We start from the raw sequence: 17,525 nt of genomic DNA, 5'->3' as shown, positions 1-17,525 counted from the left end.
TATCTGCACTAAATAAGGCTTTATTCTGAATGTACTGTACATATGAAAATAAGTATAAGTTGTGGAGGGACCTGTGAATTACTGTCGTGACCCTGCCCTCCCCTCATTGTTACTTCCCTCATGTTTTAGTGGTGAAAGAATGACAGACCAATGATGTTTTACTTTGGTCAGTGGGCTGGTCTCTTTATTGGAGACACTGTAACATGCTTTAGGCAAATGGACTGCAGGACACTTTTATTGTTACGTACTTCCACGTTTTAAAGTTAGAACTGTGAAGAAAAAGTAATTGCTTTGTGTGCAGGTCCACATCATGAGTGAGTGTCATTTATATGTCTGTCTCCACAGGTCTCCATAGGTCTCCATACCACTGCTTGTCTATTTTCTGTCACAAAGTGACCCCTGACAGTGTCGTATTCAGGCTTTTTGCACATGCCCAGTAATCACAAGGCAAATGTGTGTGTGTGTATGTCATGTGTCCAATGCAGCCCATTTTCATGTGAGAATGTCAGGGCGGTGGTTTACATGTGTACTGCAAAGATCTTTATGAATAAAGTCAGCTTGTCTAAATGTTCAACTGTTAATGTCGTCGTTTATTTGGGATGAAGGGGAAGAAATAACATGACATCAGTCTGAGCTACAGAGCTTTTTACTTTATTTTGCAGTTTTTTTTCAGTCATTTCCTGTTTACATTTAAGCAGCTTCTCTTTTATATAGAAAGACAGTTTGACATCATTTACAAGTTACTCTGCTCAGAACCTGTTGTCCCCCCATACAAAAAGGAAACATTGGTCTCCACGTTGCATACGAAAATATAATTTAAAAGCACTTGACAACAGACACGTTACAATACATTCACTGTACACAGTATATTGAACCCCCCTCCCTCATCTCCTCCTTCTGCACACAGCCTCCGCTCCTCCTCTCCCATATGTGTAATACTGCAATTGGCCCCTGTGTAAAGCTGAAACTATTGCCATGGCGATGGCGGTGTCCGTGAAGCGGGGATGGTTTTACGAGTGTTTGACAGAGCTCCGACGGGAGACTCTCAGTCTCCGTCCATCCCTGCTCTGATCCCAGCCACGGAAACTCTTCCCCTACACTGAAAGGCAGGAATGAAGCTTTTCTATCACGCAAACCATTATCTCAGGGTTACTTTCAGGTCCACAGACGTACTTTGAAAATGATACCAAGATTTTAGAGATCTTAGTTCACTTACTGGTGGACATCTTTCAGGCCACATTTGTGCTTATTGGTTAGGTAGCACACTACTTAAAGGCATTGTAAGTACAGTACTGTTGCATGGTAATTACTACTACCAGAAAAAGGATATAAAAAAGAAATTAAGGGGTTAAATAAGTAAATAAGCTATGTTTATTTAACCCTCTAAATAAATTAGGGGGTTAAATAAACAAATACCAGAAGAAAAAAAAATCTGGTATCTGCCTTGTTCAGACAATGTGGAAAATGAAATGTTATCAAAAAGTCTATTTAGAAAAAGGTCTCTAGCCATGCTAACCCAGTGGTTTCCATGGCAACAGCAGCTTGGAGGACAGGAGGGTGTGTGCATATCAGAGGTCACTGTACCCATCAAACGAACAAAAGAGAAAAAGCTCATGCTCCGAGCCTTCAGCAGAATGAAAACGTTGTGCACGATGAGGGAAATTATGTCATGGATCAGTGTGTCTTGGCACGCGGCGCTGCACAGCACCGCTCTTGTTTTTCTAGAGGCAATGATATGAGTGATGAAATCCCAGTCAGGGGGCAACAAGTTGGCTGCCGCTACACTACATGACGCAACGCCGCTGGCCAGCCAGCCAGCCAGCCAATCCTGCTCCACAGGAGTCGAACCAGTGGCCGGGCACAGAGAACATGACAGATCTGAACACTGAAACACAGAATACAATAACACTCTACAGCCTGATGACTTGGATACTGCTGAAAAAACACACACATACGGTGCTCATACACATCACACACACACATACATACATACAGTACATACAATGAACTGGAATGCTCTTCTCTACAACACACATAAATGACAGGTTGTAGTTGGTAAACTCTTTCAAATACAAAGCCGCCCTCTCCTGTCACACACAGTTTCTCTTGTTACGACACAGAAAGCATGCGTGAAAACATTCCGTCGATGTACATCCACTCATCCGCACATTTTGAAGGCGCGGTGGAGAAGAAAATCATTGCCACACGTTTGGCGACCTCCAGGGTGAAACCATTACAACCCCCCGCCCCCCCCCCCCCCCCCCCCCCATCAGGCACATGGTATGGTCAATGTTTGGCAGTGGAGAGCTGTTGGCAACAATCATGGAAAAACAAAACAACAACAAAGATCTTGGCAACTGGAATACAGTATGATGCTTAACCTGCTTTCACGGCTAAGTCTCTGGAACGCAGCTCTGGCACTCTGAATGAGGAAACACTGAAGATATGAAATACATGGATGGCTTCCCGTGGGGATGAAGTGTTTAAGGTATGAATTACTGGCCTGGGCCGTGCTCCAATACGCTCAGCGTCCCTTCCTGATCAACAGTAAAACATTGCACACGATTCAGAGCGTGTTGTACTGTGTGTCGTACCGAAAAGGCGTATTAGCTCCTAATCTCTAGGATGTGGCGAGAGAAAACCTGACTCTCCGAACCTAAAGTCCGCCAGCTGTTTCACCTCAAACCTCTGAGGTGACAAAACTGGCCGTCTCAGCAAATAAGGAATAAAAGGAACACTTATCGATACGTAGAAAAAAAAAACTAAAAACACTGACAAAAATATATAAAATAAAGCTTGAAAGTTGAAGCTTAAAAATAAAGTGTAACTATTTATGTATATGCTCATGAATACTTTTATATATTTTTATGTACACATACATATCTGTCTATTGTTTATATATCAATATATCTATTTAAAGTATAACTTAACTCTCGCGCTTAAACCCCCAGAAGTTACTGTAAAGGCACAGATCTAAGCTCAGCCAACTCTCTGCAACTAACAGAAAGGGAGTGTATCAACGGCAGAACTTAGATCAGACCTAAAGTCAACTTCATCCCACTCGAAGACGAGCAGGAAAAAGGGGCAGGGCTTGGTTGCACTTCCTGTTTCACATCTTCTTTAACGTTTCCCCTCTCTTCTTTCATATTGTTTGTTTTTTTGTCTTTTCTTTCTGTTGTTTTTTACAGTTAGCACCTTATGTAAGTCAAACAATATCATAAAAAATAACGTGATAGCATATACGAATGTGCAAATTTACAACAATAAAAATACTACAAAGATACTTTTTTTCAAAAATACAAGTAATATAACATGGATAGAAAAGAATAATATAACACAAATAAACAAAAAGATGAAAACAACTTAAAGCATGCACTTGATCCTTTAGTGTGGGGGGTGGGTATAAAAGGGGCAGGTGAGGAAAGTCAGGACAGGGCTATGTTTGGGGTAGTTGAGTGGCGTGACCACGGGCTCTAGCCTTGAATTTTGCGCAGGATCTCAGTGGAGACGGGTGGGTGGAAGTTGATGGTGTGGTGCCTCAGGCCCTGCGAGGTCTTGTAGCTCTTGCCGCAGCGACACTTAAAGGGTTTCCTCACACGGATCTGTGTGCGGTGGCCATTCTTGGCGTGGTATTTGATACCGTTCACATTCTGAAGAGGCGGGGAAGAGGAGATACATTATGGAAGGGGAGAAGGGTTGCAGGGTACCCTTTTTACACACAAACCCCATGTTTGACACGCAGTATTGACCATGCAATACAACCAGTGTATGACCCTTTCATACTAGTAGTGCTGGTAGGCAGATTTTGTTACCTTTAGACAGAACCAGGGTTGCGGTTTTCCCCGTTTCCAGCCTTTACGCTAAATCAAGATTAGTTAATACAGATTAGGATCCCGAATCTGAACCTCAATTGAGTTTGGGAAATCCCAATTTGCTTTATTATTATTTGATAAATTATTTCAAAATGGTCACAATATGAAAAATAAATTCAACAAATCACAATAATGCTCAAGAACGTCAGAGATGAGAGGAGAAGAATTTATGATTTGCAGAGCTAGAAACCACCGACAACATTTTTTAATGTTTTATTTTTACCCTAATCCCATTAGCTTTTGCCGTGGGGTCCACTACTAAATTACTACTGATGACTGATACTACTGATTATAATCATTCTACAGCAGCTTTTAAAGTGAAGTTATTACAGAAAACCCTCTTCACCATTTTATATCAAAGCTGAACGATGTCAGACCTGCATCAAACCCTGGTCGGACACTGGGTGGAGAAGTCAGGTTGGATAACACACACACAAGAATAGACACTTCAATAGTCATAACCACAGGTTGAGTGAACTACATTACAAGAGGCACTGAGACAGTGAAGATGCTGCATAGAGGTGGTAATAGGGACCGAATCATTCTCCAAATGGAGGCGTATTGGATTCACTTCCTTGATACCTTCATTTCCAATGGGATGAATGAGGAGATTTCATTTGCTTGTTTCTCATGAGGTGAATATAATTAGTGTCGTGTTTCTTTGGTTTTTCATGTTTTAGTATCCTGCATCATGAGACTCCTGGAAAGGTTGCCGCTCCCCCTGTTGGGATGTACTTGTTGTGGTCACCTATAATTAACCCCACCTGTGTGTATTGATTGTGAAATTGCCAGAATAAACCCTGAAGAAGGGTGTCTTGCCCGAAGCGTCCGTGTGGTTTTTTCCTTATTTACTACATTAAGGATCCAGAACTCAGTCTTTAAGGTCTAATCGTGAGTTGAGCGCACTGTGTCTTACTTTTCATAACACATGAGGACCCATTCAGATCATCCACAAATGTGACTTTATCCCACGTCACTATTTTGGTCTGAAAAGGGTATAAGAGAGTAATGTTCCCACAATGTCCATTTGTCAAAGAGCAGGGACTGAAAGCTGAACAAGCTTTTTGTTAGCAGCTGTAATAAAATCTAACCAAAGCAAATATACCATGATATATTTATCACTGCTTCCAATCACGACATTCTGAATTTATAATGTGCTTTTTCAAACACTAAGTCCAGACATGTGATACTCAGACAAAAGCTTCAGTGTGGACTGGTATTCTAGCCTTACCTTGTATCTCTTCTTGCAGCCGGGAACTGGGCAGGCGAACGGCTTCTCCTCTCCCCCGTTCATGCACATGGAGCTGAGGATGGACTCAGAGCTGATGGCGCTTTCTGTGGTCCACGACTCATCGCTGTCCGACTCCTCGTAGTCTACCTCCTCCTCATCATACTCACTGCCTGGAGGCACAATGGAGTCACGCAGAACAAAAAAAACCTTAGTCAGCCCAGATGAAATATGGATGGGGACATACCGAAAAGGACATCATGCCTTGGGGATTTACCAAACAGAGATGATATGTGACTCTTTATTAATACTTTTCTCTATATTCTGCTCCTACTTTGATTCATTAGCAGCCCACATGTCACTGAAAGCTGCTCAGACAAAACAGCAGTGGTGTGCATGTGTATGAGAGTGTGCGTGTATGTGCTTCTGTGTGCGCCTGTGAGTCAAAAAACAGGGGTTGGCACTGAGAAAGAGATCATTAAGTGGGAGTGATCCCCATTGCTCAGCCTGGAAAAAGTGCCTTGCTAAGTGCAGAACATTTTCCACTCACATGCATGCACATACTCTCTCACACACACACACACACACACACACACACACACACACACACACACACACACACACACACACACACACACACACAGACATCCACATACCACATTACTGAAATGTTCAGGCACACACACACACACACATAAAGGCCCACTGACCCCCCACCATCTCACAGGAAATGCTGCACCTCAGCATGAGGAAATGGATGGCACCCTGGCACATGTCGAAAGAGGGCGTGTGCATGTGTGTGAGTGTGTGTGTGTGTGTGTGTGTGTGTGTGTAGCCATGCTGGTGTATAAGCCCAGACCTAACACTACGTTTGGAACCATTTGGGCTGGAATTGGACATCTGCTTCTGGGCTGTGCAACACACGGCCCCATGCGAACACACAGCGTGACAGCTGCTATGTAATTAGCAGAGTGTTGACTGGTCTGCTCACTGCTGGGGCCACCAAACCCAACACACAAACAACACACAAACAACACACACATGGCAGTAGACAGTGGTTGGGGTTTTAGCCTCTTCCACTTTCCAGCCTGGAAGCAGATTCATGATTCAAAAATGTTCGGACATATTTGTATTTAAAATTATCCAACTTATTACGAAATCTCTTTTTGGTTAAAAGTGAATCATTTACAGCTCAGTTGCAGTACAGATAAAAGGTGAGCTGGCTCGTGCTCTCTTGGCAGATATTTTGAAGTTCTGTTTTGAATTTTTCTACTCAGTCACCAGATATGAAATGAGCTGCATTCCATTCACATTACAAATATTTTCATTTGCTCATCAGTACGCTGTCTGAATTTGATGAATAGGCGCCTGATGGCGCAACTGCAACTGTAAGCTTTTTCTGTTGCCGCTTTCTGTTACCGCCAGTAGGGTTAATTTGCATTAGTCAGTTTCAACACCTCCAGTCACTCAACAAGTATAAGCAATCCGTCTTTCCGCGTCTCAAACACATATTTCACACACACACACACACACACACACACACACACACACACACACACACACACACACACACACACACCTGTCGTACCTGTGGGTGTGCTGCTGCGGAAGGAGGAGGAGGGGGTGATTGGGGGCGTGACGGGAGGCGTCAGGTTACCGCTGGTGTGGCGAGGAGGTGTGGCCGTGCTGTTCCTGGACACTCCGCCAGTGATGGACAGGGACAGTTTGGGCGTGGCCTTCTTCTTCATGGTCTCCTGCTCACGGCGCGCCGCATCCGTCATGAACCTGATGGCACGCAAAGGTGCGTCATAAGTAAATCCAATGACAAGGCAAAGTCCCTGAATCTAACATTTACCAACAAACCTCCCATCTGAGAAACACGTCAACTTGAGCACCTTATAAATGGAGGCAATGCTGGTGAACCAACTGAAATGCCAAACTAATTCATCCAAAAGTTTCCCTTTTATAATCATTTACAACTTCAAGGATAATCCCGGTTTAATACAAGTTGGACCATCGTTTCTGTGAGTTATGATAACACTATACTGACCACAGTAAATGTTCAGATCTTGGAAAACACGGACATTGCAACAAAGTCTGATGGGGCAATAAACAAGTAGTGAGATAATCCGGGAGGTCTGTAAACATGCCTCAAAGCCACATTATTTAGAGGTAAAACCAAAAGTGAGTGCACCTGAGAAGTCGATAATAATCACTAACAGCTACAGCAAGTGGAGTATTATATACTGTAGTATTCTTTCTATTCTGCTTTTGTTTGTGCATTCTAACTTTCTCTAGTGTGATTTGTTGCTATAACAGGAGCCTTTAAGGGTTTCATCTCATCTAATTATGCTTGTTCCGAACACTGGTGCTATGAGAGGGAGGTCTGAGGTTTGACAAGACATAATTGAGCTGCTGAATGAACTGCCCCTTTAAATATGCAGTCATCACAACATTGTACAGTAAATACGAATGACATTTACAACCTCGCCGCTTGAACAATTACCACAAAAAACAAACCTCACCCTCTCTTTCTCCCTCTGTTTTACCGTTATCTTTCCTAACGTTGGGTCTTGGGAGTGATTTAACGGGGCATTAAGTGGGACGTGACACGTCGGTTCACCACACAAAAACACACACATGCTGTAATCCTGAAACTGCGCCTTTGGCTGTGCCGTTCGCAGCGCAGGGAGTCGGGAGTGATTGTCTTGTGTGGTTTTCTGTGCTGGTCTGTGGATGAGTCACTGCTATGTCTATGGGAAGACATCAGTCATTTGAGCCTCTCTCCGCAAGCCACATGTACACACACACACACACACACATCTATAAACACAGACTCCCACTGGTGGAGCAATGCTGCCCTCTATAGATGGACACCTTTGGTGGTGTGTGAGTGAATGTGTGTGTACCTGTTGATGTAGCTTAGGGCCAGATAAGTGGGCTGCTGTTGCTCCTGCTTCTCCAGGACCCGTGGATCTGTGTCTGAGAAAGAGAGAGAGAGACATTCAGATTAATCACCGCTCTCTGTGGAGGGAAAATGTTGTGTGAATACTCTCAGTAAGGACCTGACTCATACATCTATTCTTCCTGCCAGACTGGCTGATAGATTGCTGGATGTTTCTCACACTGCGTTCTCTGTGTTAGTCCAAAATATGTAAGAGCCTGCAGATACATTTCGGATACTTTCATAAGCGGTGCATTATTACGCCAGCGCCAAGCTGTGATTTACTAGCAATGCCTTTCCCAAAGTGACCCAAGGCTGCTTAATCATCGCCAGAGTCTGAATGTGGCAAAGAAGAAATTTGTCCGAGAGTGAAAGAGCGACATGGAGGCTGTGATGAATGTACACAGTGTATTACTTGAAACACACACACACACACGCTTTTTCCAGTTGACTTGCTAAGTCAGTAACACTACAGTAGGCAACTTCCACTGCCTGAGGGAAGCAGTCTTAACTTCAAAGCCCCACTTCCCACCCCCTGGAAAACAGGAGCAAGTGTGCATGAAAACACTGCGGGTGGGTGCATCTGTGAAGTACCAGTGCCATCAAGCGTTCAACGGGGGAACATTCAGAGGGACCCAAACTAAAAAACTAGTGGGGTTTATGCCATGGCGTGCATGGCTATGTCTGTGTGAATGTGTGTGTGCATGAAGGCATAATTGCAGCTTTATATGTAATGGCTAGCAGATGTATCGCAATTCAGATCCAAGAACAGGATCATCTCTGCGCAACAATTAACAACACACTCCCGGACGCTCCTTCCAACTAATCCCAAGTGTGTGTGTGTTTGCGTGTTAGCCTTCTTAGCCCTTCGGTTTTCAGGCTTTCACACCTCATAATTAAAAAAGAATGCAGGCTTCCCACAGTGCAGGAGAACTCCAAGGAGACCAGCAAACAAGAAAACAACCTAGAAGAAAATGCATGCTGCTGCTGCTGTTGCTGCTGTGTAGACCATAGTCTGATACATGTGAGTGTATGTAAAAACAGTGAAAGGCTAGGTGAGGAAAAAAGATAGACACACACACACACAGGCTCACACACAAACATACAGATCTGAGGTGGTCCACAAAGGTGGTCTTTGACAGTCTTTTATAGCCGAGCCTTAATAATCCTACCTGCTGCTCAGATGTAGAGACCAGATCTCTCTGCACATGCACGAGCACACGCACACAGGAGCACATGCACACATCAACACTCCTCGACCTACATCACTGAGAAGGCTGAGTCACGAGACATGACAAGAGCCAGAAGCATCTGCATAAAACTGAGTTTTAATGTTTTTGTTGGTTGTCCAATTTTTTTCTCTGTCAATATATACTATATATATGGTGTTATATGGATGACTACTGAGGCATTTAAAGACAAGAAAACTGATAAAGTAAATGTGTATAATGTGACCACCTGACTGTAATGTAGCCCTTAAGCCTTTTGGCTATAAAATGTCAGAAAATAGTGAAAAATGCCTATCTTTTTCTATGAGCCCAAAATCGTCATATTGCTTGTTTCATCCAACCAACAGTTAGAAACCCAAAGATATTCATTTCCTTGCAAATGTTAAGCTTTTGTGCAAGAAGAAATGATTTAAAAAAACGAATCAATTATCAAAACAGTTGCTGATTAACATTCTGTTGATTGATAGAATGATCGTTTCAGCCCTATTTGCTACGTCTATAAAACATCAGTAAATAATTTAAAAAAATGAAGGCCAAAGCCCAAAGTGGCATCTTCAAATTGCTCGTATTCTCTGACTAACAGTCCATATTACAAAGATAATTAATTTACTATCATGTAACTCAGAGGAAAGCAAGAAATCCTCACAGTTGAGAAGCTGGAGCCACTGAGTGCTTGGCATTTTTCTTTGATAAGTCACTTCAACAATCGTTATCAAAACTGTTGTTGACAAATGTTCTGTAGAGAGACTGATTAAGCAATGTAATCATTATGTTACCAAGCTCTCACTTGTAAAATCTCTGCAATGATGAACCAGAAGTCCAACTTTTATATGGTAGGATATATTCAGAAGTACCATGAACAATGTAACAGTGGCAGTCAGCTGAAGGCAGCTAAATGCCATTTACGCAAATGTTTGTCAGGTATTAAAGAACAAGTACCAGGAGAAAAAATGCCAGAGTTAATAACTTGGGATGTACAAGGAGGCTCAGGGTTTTGCTTTAAGATGAGGTAAGTGTGTGCATGTGTGTGTAGAGAAGGGGGGAGGTGGGGTGTTGGTGGAAATGGAGTAAGCCAGGTGCAGAGAGAGAGCTGTAGTAAATGTTCACCGGCTTTACAACTTCCGCTCACCTAGCAGGACAGGAAGCTAACACACTGCTGATCCTGCTGCTGGAGCAGGAGGGGTCATGCACACACACACCCATTCAGACACAGACACACAGTAAGCTACGTGAATATCAATCTTCACTGAATGAATTAAAACATTTTACATTTACCCTACAAAGTGCACTGCCAGCAGCCTACTCTGTGTGTTTACCATCTGCGTGTGTGTGTGTGTGTGTGTGTGTGTGTGTGTGTGTGTGTGTGTCTGCATGTTGCTGTATGTTTGAGACATTTCAGTCTCGCGGGTCTATAAATATCTCCCTAATTAGCATTCCTGTCATTAAAAGTAGCAACCAATCAACAGCTGCACCACTCATTTCAACACAGACATCCATCCCTCACCGGCAGTACACTGCTGCCCCCTGCTGAATACACACGGTGTGCATGTGTCCACATGTATGTGCACGTGTGTATAGCTCTGAGTGTGTGTTGAAACCAGGCCAAGAATGCATGGCTTGTTTTGCAGACTGCTAATTAAGCCACAGAGAGCATTTTAACGTGTTTCTAGAGCAGCAGGCAACCGGATGGAGGGAGAGGAGAGGAGGAGGAGGAGCAGGGGGGATATGGGTGGGGGAAAAGGCAAACCTCTCTGTAATTACACTTCCCAGTGCTTGGTGGGGCGCACGGGCCCTGTGACTTCCGAAAGGCAAACTGTGTGACTGTGTGTATGTGGATGTATGTGCAGCGTCAAAAGAGAGTGTCTGCAGTTTCCAGTTTGGGATGCCAGTCCACTAATTGCCCCGCTACACCCTGACAGGTCATTTGGGAAGTATGGAGAACACACTCTCTCACATGCACAAGCACACGCCCCTTCCCGTGTCACACCTCTGAAAGTGGGATGGGAAACAATCTGGCAGCTAGGCCTGGGCTGTATGGTTTAAATCATTATCATGATATTACTACAGGTATTTGCTAATAGTGATTACAATATGGCAAATGTATGACAAGTTATATATAAATAAAGCTGAAACCATTAGTCGACTATAGATAATAGATAATATATCAGCAAATACTTTGATTATCAATTAATAATTTAAGTAATTTTTCAAGTAAAAACACTGAAGATTCCACCGTTTCAGCTCCTCAGTTATGTGGATTTGCTGTCAGACAAAGTGACATGACATTTTACAGACCAAACAATTGATTAATCAAGAAAATAATCATCAGATCAATAATCACGTGCTCCACTGTCATGCATTATATGAGACCAAACTCTCCTTATGTTAAAGGTAAAAATTTCAATTACTTTCATTATCGATTAATCTAAATTAATCTTTCTGTCTATGAAAAGTCTGAAAGTAGTGAAAAATACCAATCACAGTTTCCCAGAGTCAAAGGTGACAGCTTTAAGTGCCAAATCGTCCAAAACTCAAAGATATTCATTTCACCATCATGCAAAACGAAACAAAAAAAGCAGCTAATCCTCAGATCTAAGCAGTTGGAACCAGTGGAACTTTTGCATTTTGTCTTGATAAATTAGTTAAATAATTAAATAATACTCAAAGATTCATTTTCTGACAATCAACTCATCCATTAATTGACTAATCATTTCAGCTCTGAAGATCATATCACCACGAAATGACTTCACCTGGAAGTCATTAAACAATAATGTTCAATTATCGCTCAGCCCTACTGGCAACATCAAAGAAACTATTGCAAAGACAAATTCTGGTATTCACCCAAAATCCTCCTTAGCTGTGCAATTATGTCTTTGTTCAAAAACAAAGCAGCAGGGAAGGGGTTTTCCTGCCTGTTAATGACAGACTGGTAGAAACTGCTTCACCATATTGTTTTTGCATTTGTCTTCTCTTCGAGCCAGGGCAGATAAAGGAATACAGCCACACTTGGCCTGTGGGCTGAATGATGATGTCTTTAAAAGTTACTGAAGGTTAATTATCAGCATGCTTCAGCAGAGCCTACGTTATTACAACACAATGCTGACTCCTCGTGTCAAGTCACAGTTCAGCCTTTGATTCCAGCTGGAAAACCAAATACAAACGGAAAAAAAACAATCAAGCTAAATTCCGTCCAAACAAAGCTAAGATGTTTGGGATTTCCTTGAGCTCTCCTTTGTATCTTTCCTTTCTTAACCTTCTCTTTCAAATCTCTTCCCCACTTTTAATCTCTATCTGCCTCTTCCCCTCCCTCCCGGCTCCTCTTTGTTGAGGTAAGAGGCAGGTATGTGCTTGTGCAGGTGAGAACACAGCACAACGCTGCCGTTCACACAGGCGGACGAGCCTGACATCATTACATTCCTTAGACCTTACCTGGAGTCGCTGCACAAAGCCTTCGACAACAGCCAAACAGCACGATAAACACAGTTCACCTAAACCCATTTCCTGTTGCATTCAGCTGTAATCTAAACAGTATGGGTATGTTATTGGAAGGCTGCTATCCTTTCTTCTAGGATGAGGTCAGCACTGAAGACCCACATTAATACCCACTTCTCACGGAAAGGATTGCGACAGGCTCGTCTGGTCTGTTTGTCAGAGGAGGCGGGTGTCCAAATGAGACACAAGTTGAGATAACTGAGATACACACGGGACCAAACCAGAGGCTAAACAAAAACTAGTTGTTTTTATTCACTATGCGGCACATAAGGTGTCCTACCACAAGAGGGCAGCACAGTCTACGGTAACAATAATGTTTCTAGCACAGGCCTACACTGATTTCTGCACCCTGATCTGAGACCTACTGACTCACTTTTTACCGCTATTTACGTCTGATAGCACCAGGCTGTTGTCACCTCTGGATTATCAGATTTATTGTTAGTGCCTGCTTTATAACCTGTTTGCACACAGCAGGACAGACCACAATCACGGCAATCTGTTATCTACAAAAGCCTCAAACAGCTTATCTGACGTCTCACGCGAAGGAGCTCAGAGGTTCAAATTAGCTTATCTTTTGATTGATTGTTGATCACACACTGCTGCACCATTTCAAAATGAAAAGGGGATCTAAATGCCCCCCCTGCCATTCCTTTCCCCCACTCTCACCTCAATCCCCTCCATCTGTCACACTTATCCCTGTGGTAACTGATTCTCAGAGTGGTATTGATTAGACTGTGTGATCTTGACGTGGCTGATGACCAACAGAAGCGAGCACAGGGGCAACTCATTAATCCAAGTGATGTGACTGGTAAACCGCCATTCGCCTCAGCTGACGGTTGGGGTCAAAGGTCAAGCTAAGAGCCAGATGGGGAATATATCAGTGTCTGTGGGGTTTTGGCTGTGTGACTGAAAAGACAATATCTATTCTTGCATTTCTGTCAGTTTATATCCTTTCATTTGTTTAGTGGTTGGTTGTTTAATGTGGTCTACATAGCCACAGGTAAAAATAAAATGACCATTCACAGCATTGATTTTAACCCCTGTTTGGTTCGTTTTCAAGTGATCCATGGAGTATATGGTAGGATAAAGAGTGGTCCACAACACCACCACCAACACCGCTCCACTCTCCTCACCCACAAACACAGTCCCACAAAACTTAACCTCCATTTATTTTAAACATCAGCACACCAGTTCTGCCACACATCATGTGTGACACATCATGTCGGGTGTCCCCACCGCAGCTGGCTGCTCGGGAGCGCTCTTGGTGAGACAGCAGGTGTGCAATAACTCAGCCAATACACTGCCCCCAACCCCTTTAGAGACAGCCAGTTGCCATGGAGACTGGCTCAATGAAGCATCCATTCTACCCCCTCACCCCACCGCATCACTCGCTCCAAACAGCCTCCTGAGGATGGATACATGCCACTAATAATGATTAGCCCACAACTTTGTTACAGATTATTGAGTGTTTTGCTGGTTCACAACTCCCTAGATTCTTCTATAGTGTGATTCTCTACGGTGGATTATAGGCTAAGATACCTGATTTGCACTGTGCTTCAAGAAGTGTTAAATATTTAACAAGCATTACACTGCAGGGTACTAATTAGACTACATCTGAATGTTTTTCCCCGTTATATCAGGGCAATAGCAAACGCTCCCTCATTAAAAACTATGCAATGCTAATGGCTTTTACTTTAAGAGCAGCATTTCTGCAGGTACAGTTGGTTATATGTTCAATTAAAACACAATATACGTTATTATGTAACATATGAATTTAGTGTTTCTTGAGAGGCCACATGCATTGATGATGAAAAATATAAGTTAATAAATGTATCAATCACCACCAGCACAGACGACATACTTTTTGTAAAGCATTACTTGTGTCTTTCTTACTTAGAAATAAGTTAAATAACGCATTCATTTCATGCTATTCCAAACTATGGTGTTTACTCAGTAGCTATTTTTGTCTGTCTCATGTCAAATGGTGGCTGAACTGATTATCAGAGGGTTTACTGTGAGAATAAAATCTAATAAATGGTGCAACAAGTTGAAGCTTGTGCATGTGGAAGATAATCTAATAATAACATTTCATGTCTGCCACAACTTGGTTCTCCTGATAATCAATAGTAATTAAGTGACACCGACATTATCGGTAAGCATTGCAAAAAGGTGATGTCTCGATGCGTCGAGACACCTGAGGTGACAAAAGCGAGTTCAATACACAAACGGTGCGAGAGGAGCCCCGGCTGCTCCGCATCAGGCCTGGCAACGTAAACACACGGACTCCTCTGCAATGTTAGCCGTGAAACCGCTGCCTGGTCGGAATGCTAGTTACACCTATGAGACCTACGCGGCCCTCGTAGTCGAGTTACCGCTGCAAAAGGTAACTCTCGTGGCTAATGCAATATAAAACAAGCCGGTCACTCGTTTCACAGAAAAGCAGTGTTTCTCAAAATAATTAAAGTCCCGGGTTCTTGAATAAGTCGCACTCCGACGAGCCTCGACGAGAGCGAGCAGCGGGAATAGCGGAATGCAAAGCCGAGCCTATATGCGTTCTGCTAACTAGCTAGGACGCTAGCTAACACCAGCTAGCTGCCTAGCTCCGTCTCCCCCTCTGGCCCGACTCACCGATGTGATTGTCCTCGATGTGGACGATGAGCTCGGCGAGAGACTCGAACTGGAGACCGCAGCCCCCGAACCTGCAGGAATTAGAGAAGAAAGAAGCGGCGGCGATGCCCGTCATGTTTTCGGCGCTGGTGCATTCACCGGGTAGAGGGGGGTCCGGGAGCCGGGATGGTGTGCGAGGAGGTAGAGTCTTCAGGGTTCAGGGTGGGAGCGCCGCAGAGCGCGGAGCGGCGGAGCAGACACCGGGCGGCCAGACAGGGCAGCGGCGGACGCAGCTGGGAGGCAGGCGGGACGGTGGGGGTGGGGACGGAGGGAGGGCTGGCTGGTGGCAGCCTACGTCACGACCTGCCTACCTGTTGGGATCTGTAACCCCGAGGCTATGGCTGTGGAATTATTATTATTGATGACATCAAACCCATTTAAATAAGTCAAAGTGAATTCTTAGCACATTTGCATGCGTTATATACACTACAAAGAAATACACAGTCTATGCAAAAGACGGAGTGAACAAGAGTGTGTAGACCTATGCTATGAACATAATCTTCATTTAAAAAATGCATATATTTTTTCAGATATTGTCTTCTTGTTTGTATTGATCAAGCAGAGCTAGGGCAGTTCATTAACACATATTTGTTTTTAATAACACCCTGTGTTTTTTATGGTTTGGTTATATCTCACATCTAAAGTAATTGGAAATGCCACAATTAGATATCAGTAAATACAGAAATGTGTAGTGTTATATTTGATATTTGAAATGGTGTAGACATTGATTACCCATAGCAGGTAATATACTGTATATTTGTATTACATTGCACACAAAACATATTTCCATATCGCCTTTTAGAGTGTAACAGGATCAGAGTTTGCCAATTAGGCCTGCAAATATAGAAAAATATAGAAAGACTTTAGTCTCACACTGTACACTGAGAAATGAAGTGGTCATCCAAAAACATATGGAGGAGTAAATAAAAGTTATCATTAATTAATTTGATAAATTACATTCACTGTAAATGTCCAAATGAAATATGTAAGGAATATGAATCAGAACATTTGACAAATGTCTGTAACATTTTATTGAACTGTATATCACCTATGGCAGGTAATATACTGTACATTTGTCCTAACATTGATGCTTAACTTGTGCAGTGCACCACCCTGTAATAAAACACTAAATAAGAGTCCCATAAGGATCTTAGAGCTTGCCAATGAATAGGCCTGAGCAGTCATCTAGATACTGTGTGCAGGATAGAGGTCTGGGGGAGTCAGCAGTGGCAGCACCACAGTCCCAGAATAACAAATGGTTGTGAGCTGGACGTGTCAATCTGGCAATCTACATTTCTCTCTCTATATTCGTCATGGTAAATAGTTGTTGAATTACAATTTTTCCAAACATTCATTTTTAGTAATGTGCTTAGCTGAAATGTCTTCAGCTGTATTTTCCTAAACCACTTTGAATTGCTTATGTGTATGAAATGTGCAATATAAATACTTTCCTTGCCTTACTTTTTCGTTTTAATGGAATTGATCCAATTATTGCCATGTAACGGGCTGGAGGCAACATTTTACATGTTTAGAAAACATGCCAGTGCCAACAGACCTAAATGGAATTTTGGAAATCTAAAAATCAATCTTTGTTTATAGCTTTTTAAATTATTTGTTTATTATCCATCACCTGCAAAATCACCCAGAGATAACTCTAAATAAAGGGTTGCACAGGTAGGCGATCTGTGTGTGTGTATCAATATTTAAGTTATAGCAGATCCATAACCCAGCATCTATTACATCCATAAAGTTTACAGATTAATACCCAGTGATTACTCAGTGGTGAGGAGAGGCCTTTGTAATATGTGTATGTGTGTGTGTGGTTCACAGAGAGAGGAGAATGTCCTTAAATCACTGGGGCTAGCTAACCAGGGCCGGCTGGCCTGTGTTGGACCTGTTAATCGAGCGTTAAAATGGCCTGTCATAAACCATCGGCCAGTGACTTCAGCAAACAACCTTAAGACCTGGGGACACACTCGCTCTTTTTCTCACTGCCCTCTATCTACCCAACGACATGGAAAACACACAAAAACATAAAATAAACTCTGATTCACTGCTGAACTAACTGTTACAAACACACACACCACACAAAC

At 42.9% G+C, this 17,525-nt stretch overlaps 1 protein-coding gene across 1 annotated transcript; it reads right to left on the bottom strand.

The window, feature by feature from the left end:
* Positions 1-3,377: 3,377 nt before the first annotated feature.
* jazf1a (JAZF zinc finger 1a) lies at positions 3,378-15,588 on the bottom strand. The gene is made up of 5 exons (XM_070922242.1): positions 15,394-15,588; positions 8,010-8,082; positions 6,689-6,885; positions 5,104-5,273; positions 3,378-3,650 (listed from the first exon to the last, which is right to left on the bottom strand). The coding sequence occupies exons 1-5, from the start codon at positions 15,506-15,508 to the stop codon at positions 3,474-3,476; spliced, it is 732 nt and encodes a 243-aa protein (XP_070778343.1). The 5' UTR covers positions 15,509-15,588; the 3' UTR covers positions 3,378-3,473.
* Between the last annotated feature and the right edge of the window lie 1,937 nt (positions 15,589-17,525).

Source organism: Enoplosus armatus, chromosome 16 (genome assembly GCF_043641665.1).
Source record: "Enoplosus armatus isolate fEnoArm2 chromosome 16, fEnoArm2.hap1, whole genome shotgun sequence".
NCBI lineage: Eukaryota > Metazoa > Chordata > Actinopteri > Centrarchiformes > Enoplosidae > Enoplosus > Enoplosus armatus.
The sequence above is the reverse complement of the archived record's forward strand: the minus strand, read 5'-3'. Positions and strand labels throughout refer to the sequence as shown.

Coding starts and splice junctions, on each gene's coding strand:
- jazf1a (XM_070922242.1), bottom strand. CDS start 15,508: ATGACGGGCATCGCCGCCGCTTCTTTCTTCTCTAATTCCTGCAGGTTC. Junction 8,083..15,393: donor CATCGAGGACAATCACATCG/GTGAGTCGGGCC, acceptor TCTCTTTCTCAG/ACACAGATCCACGGGTCCTG. Junction 3,651..5,103: donor GCTGCAAGAAGAGATACAAG/GTAAGGCTAGAA, acceptor CCGCCTCTTCAG/AATGTGAACGGTATCAAATA.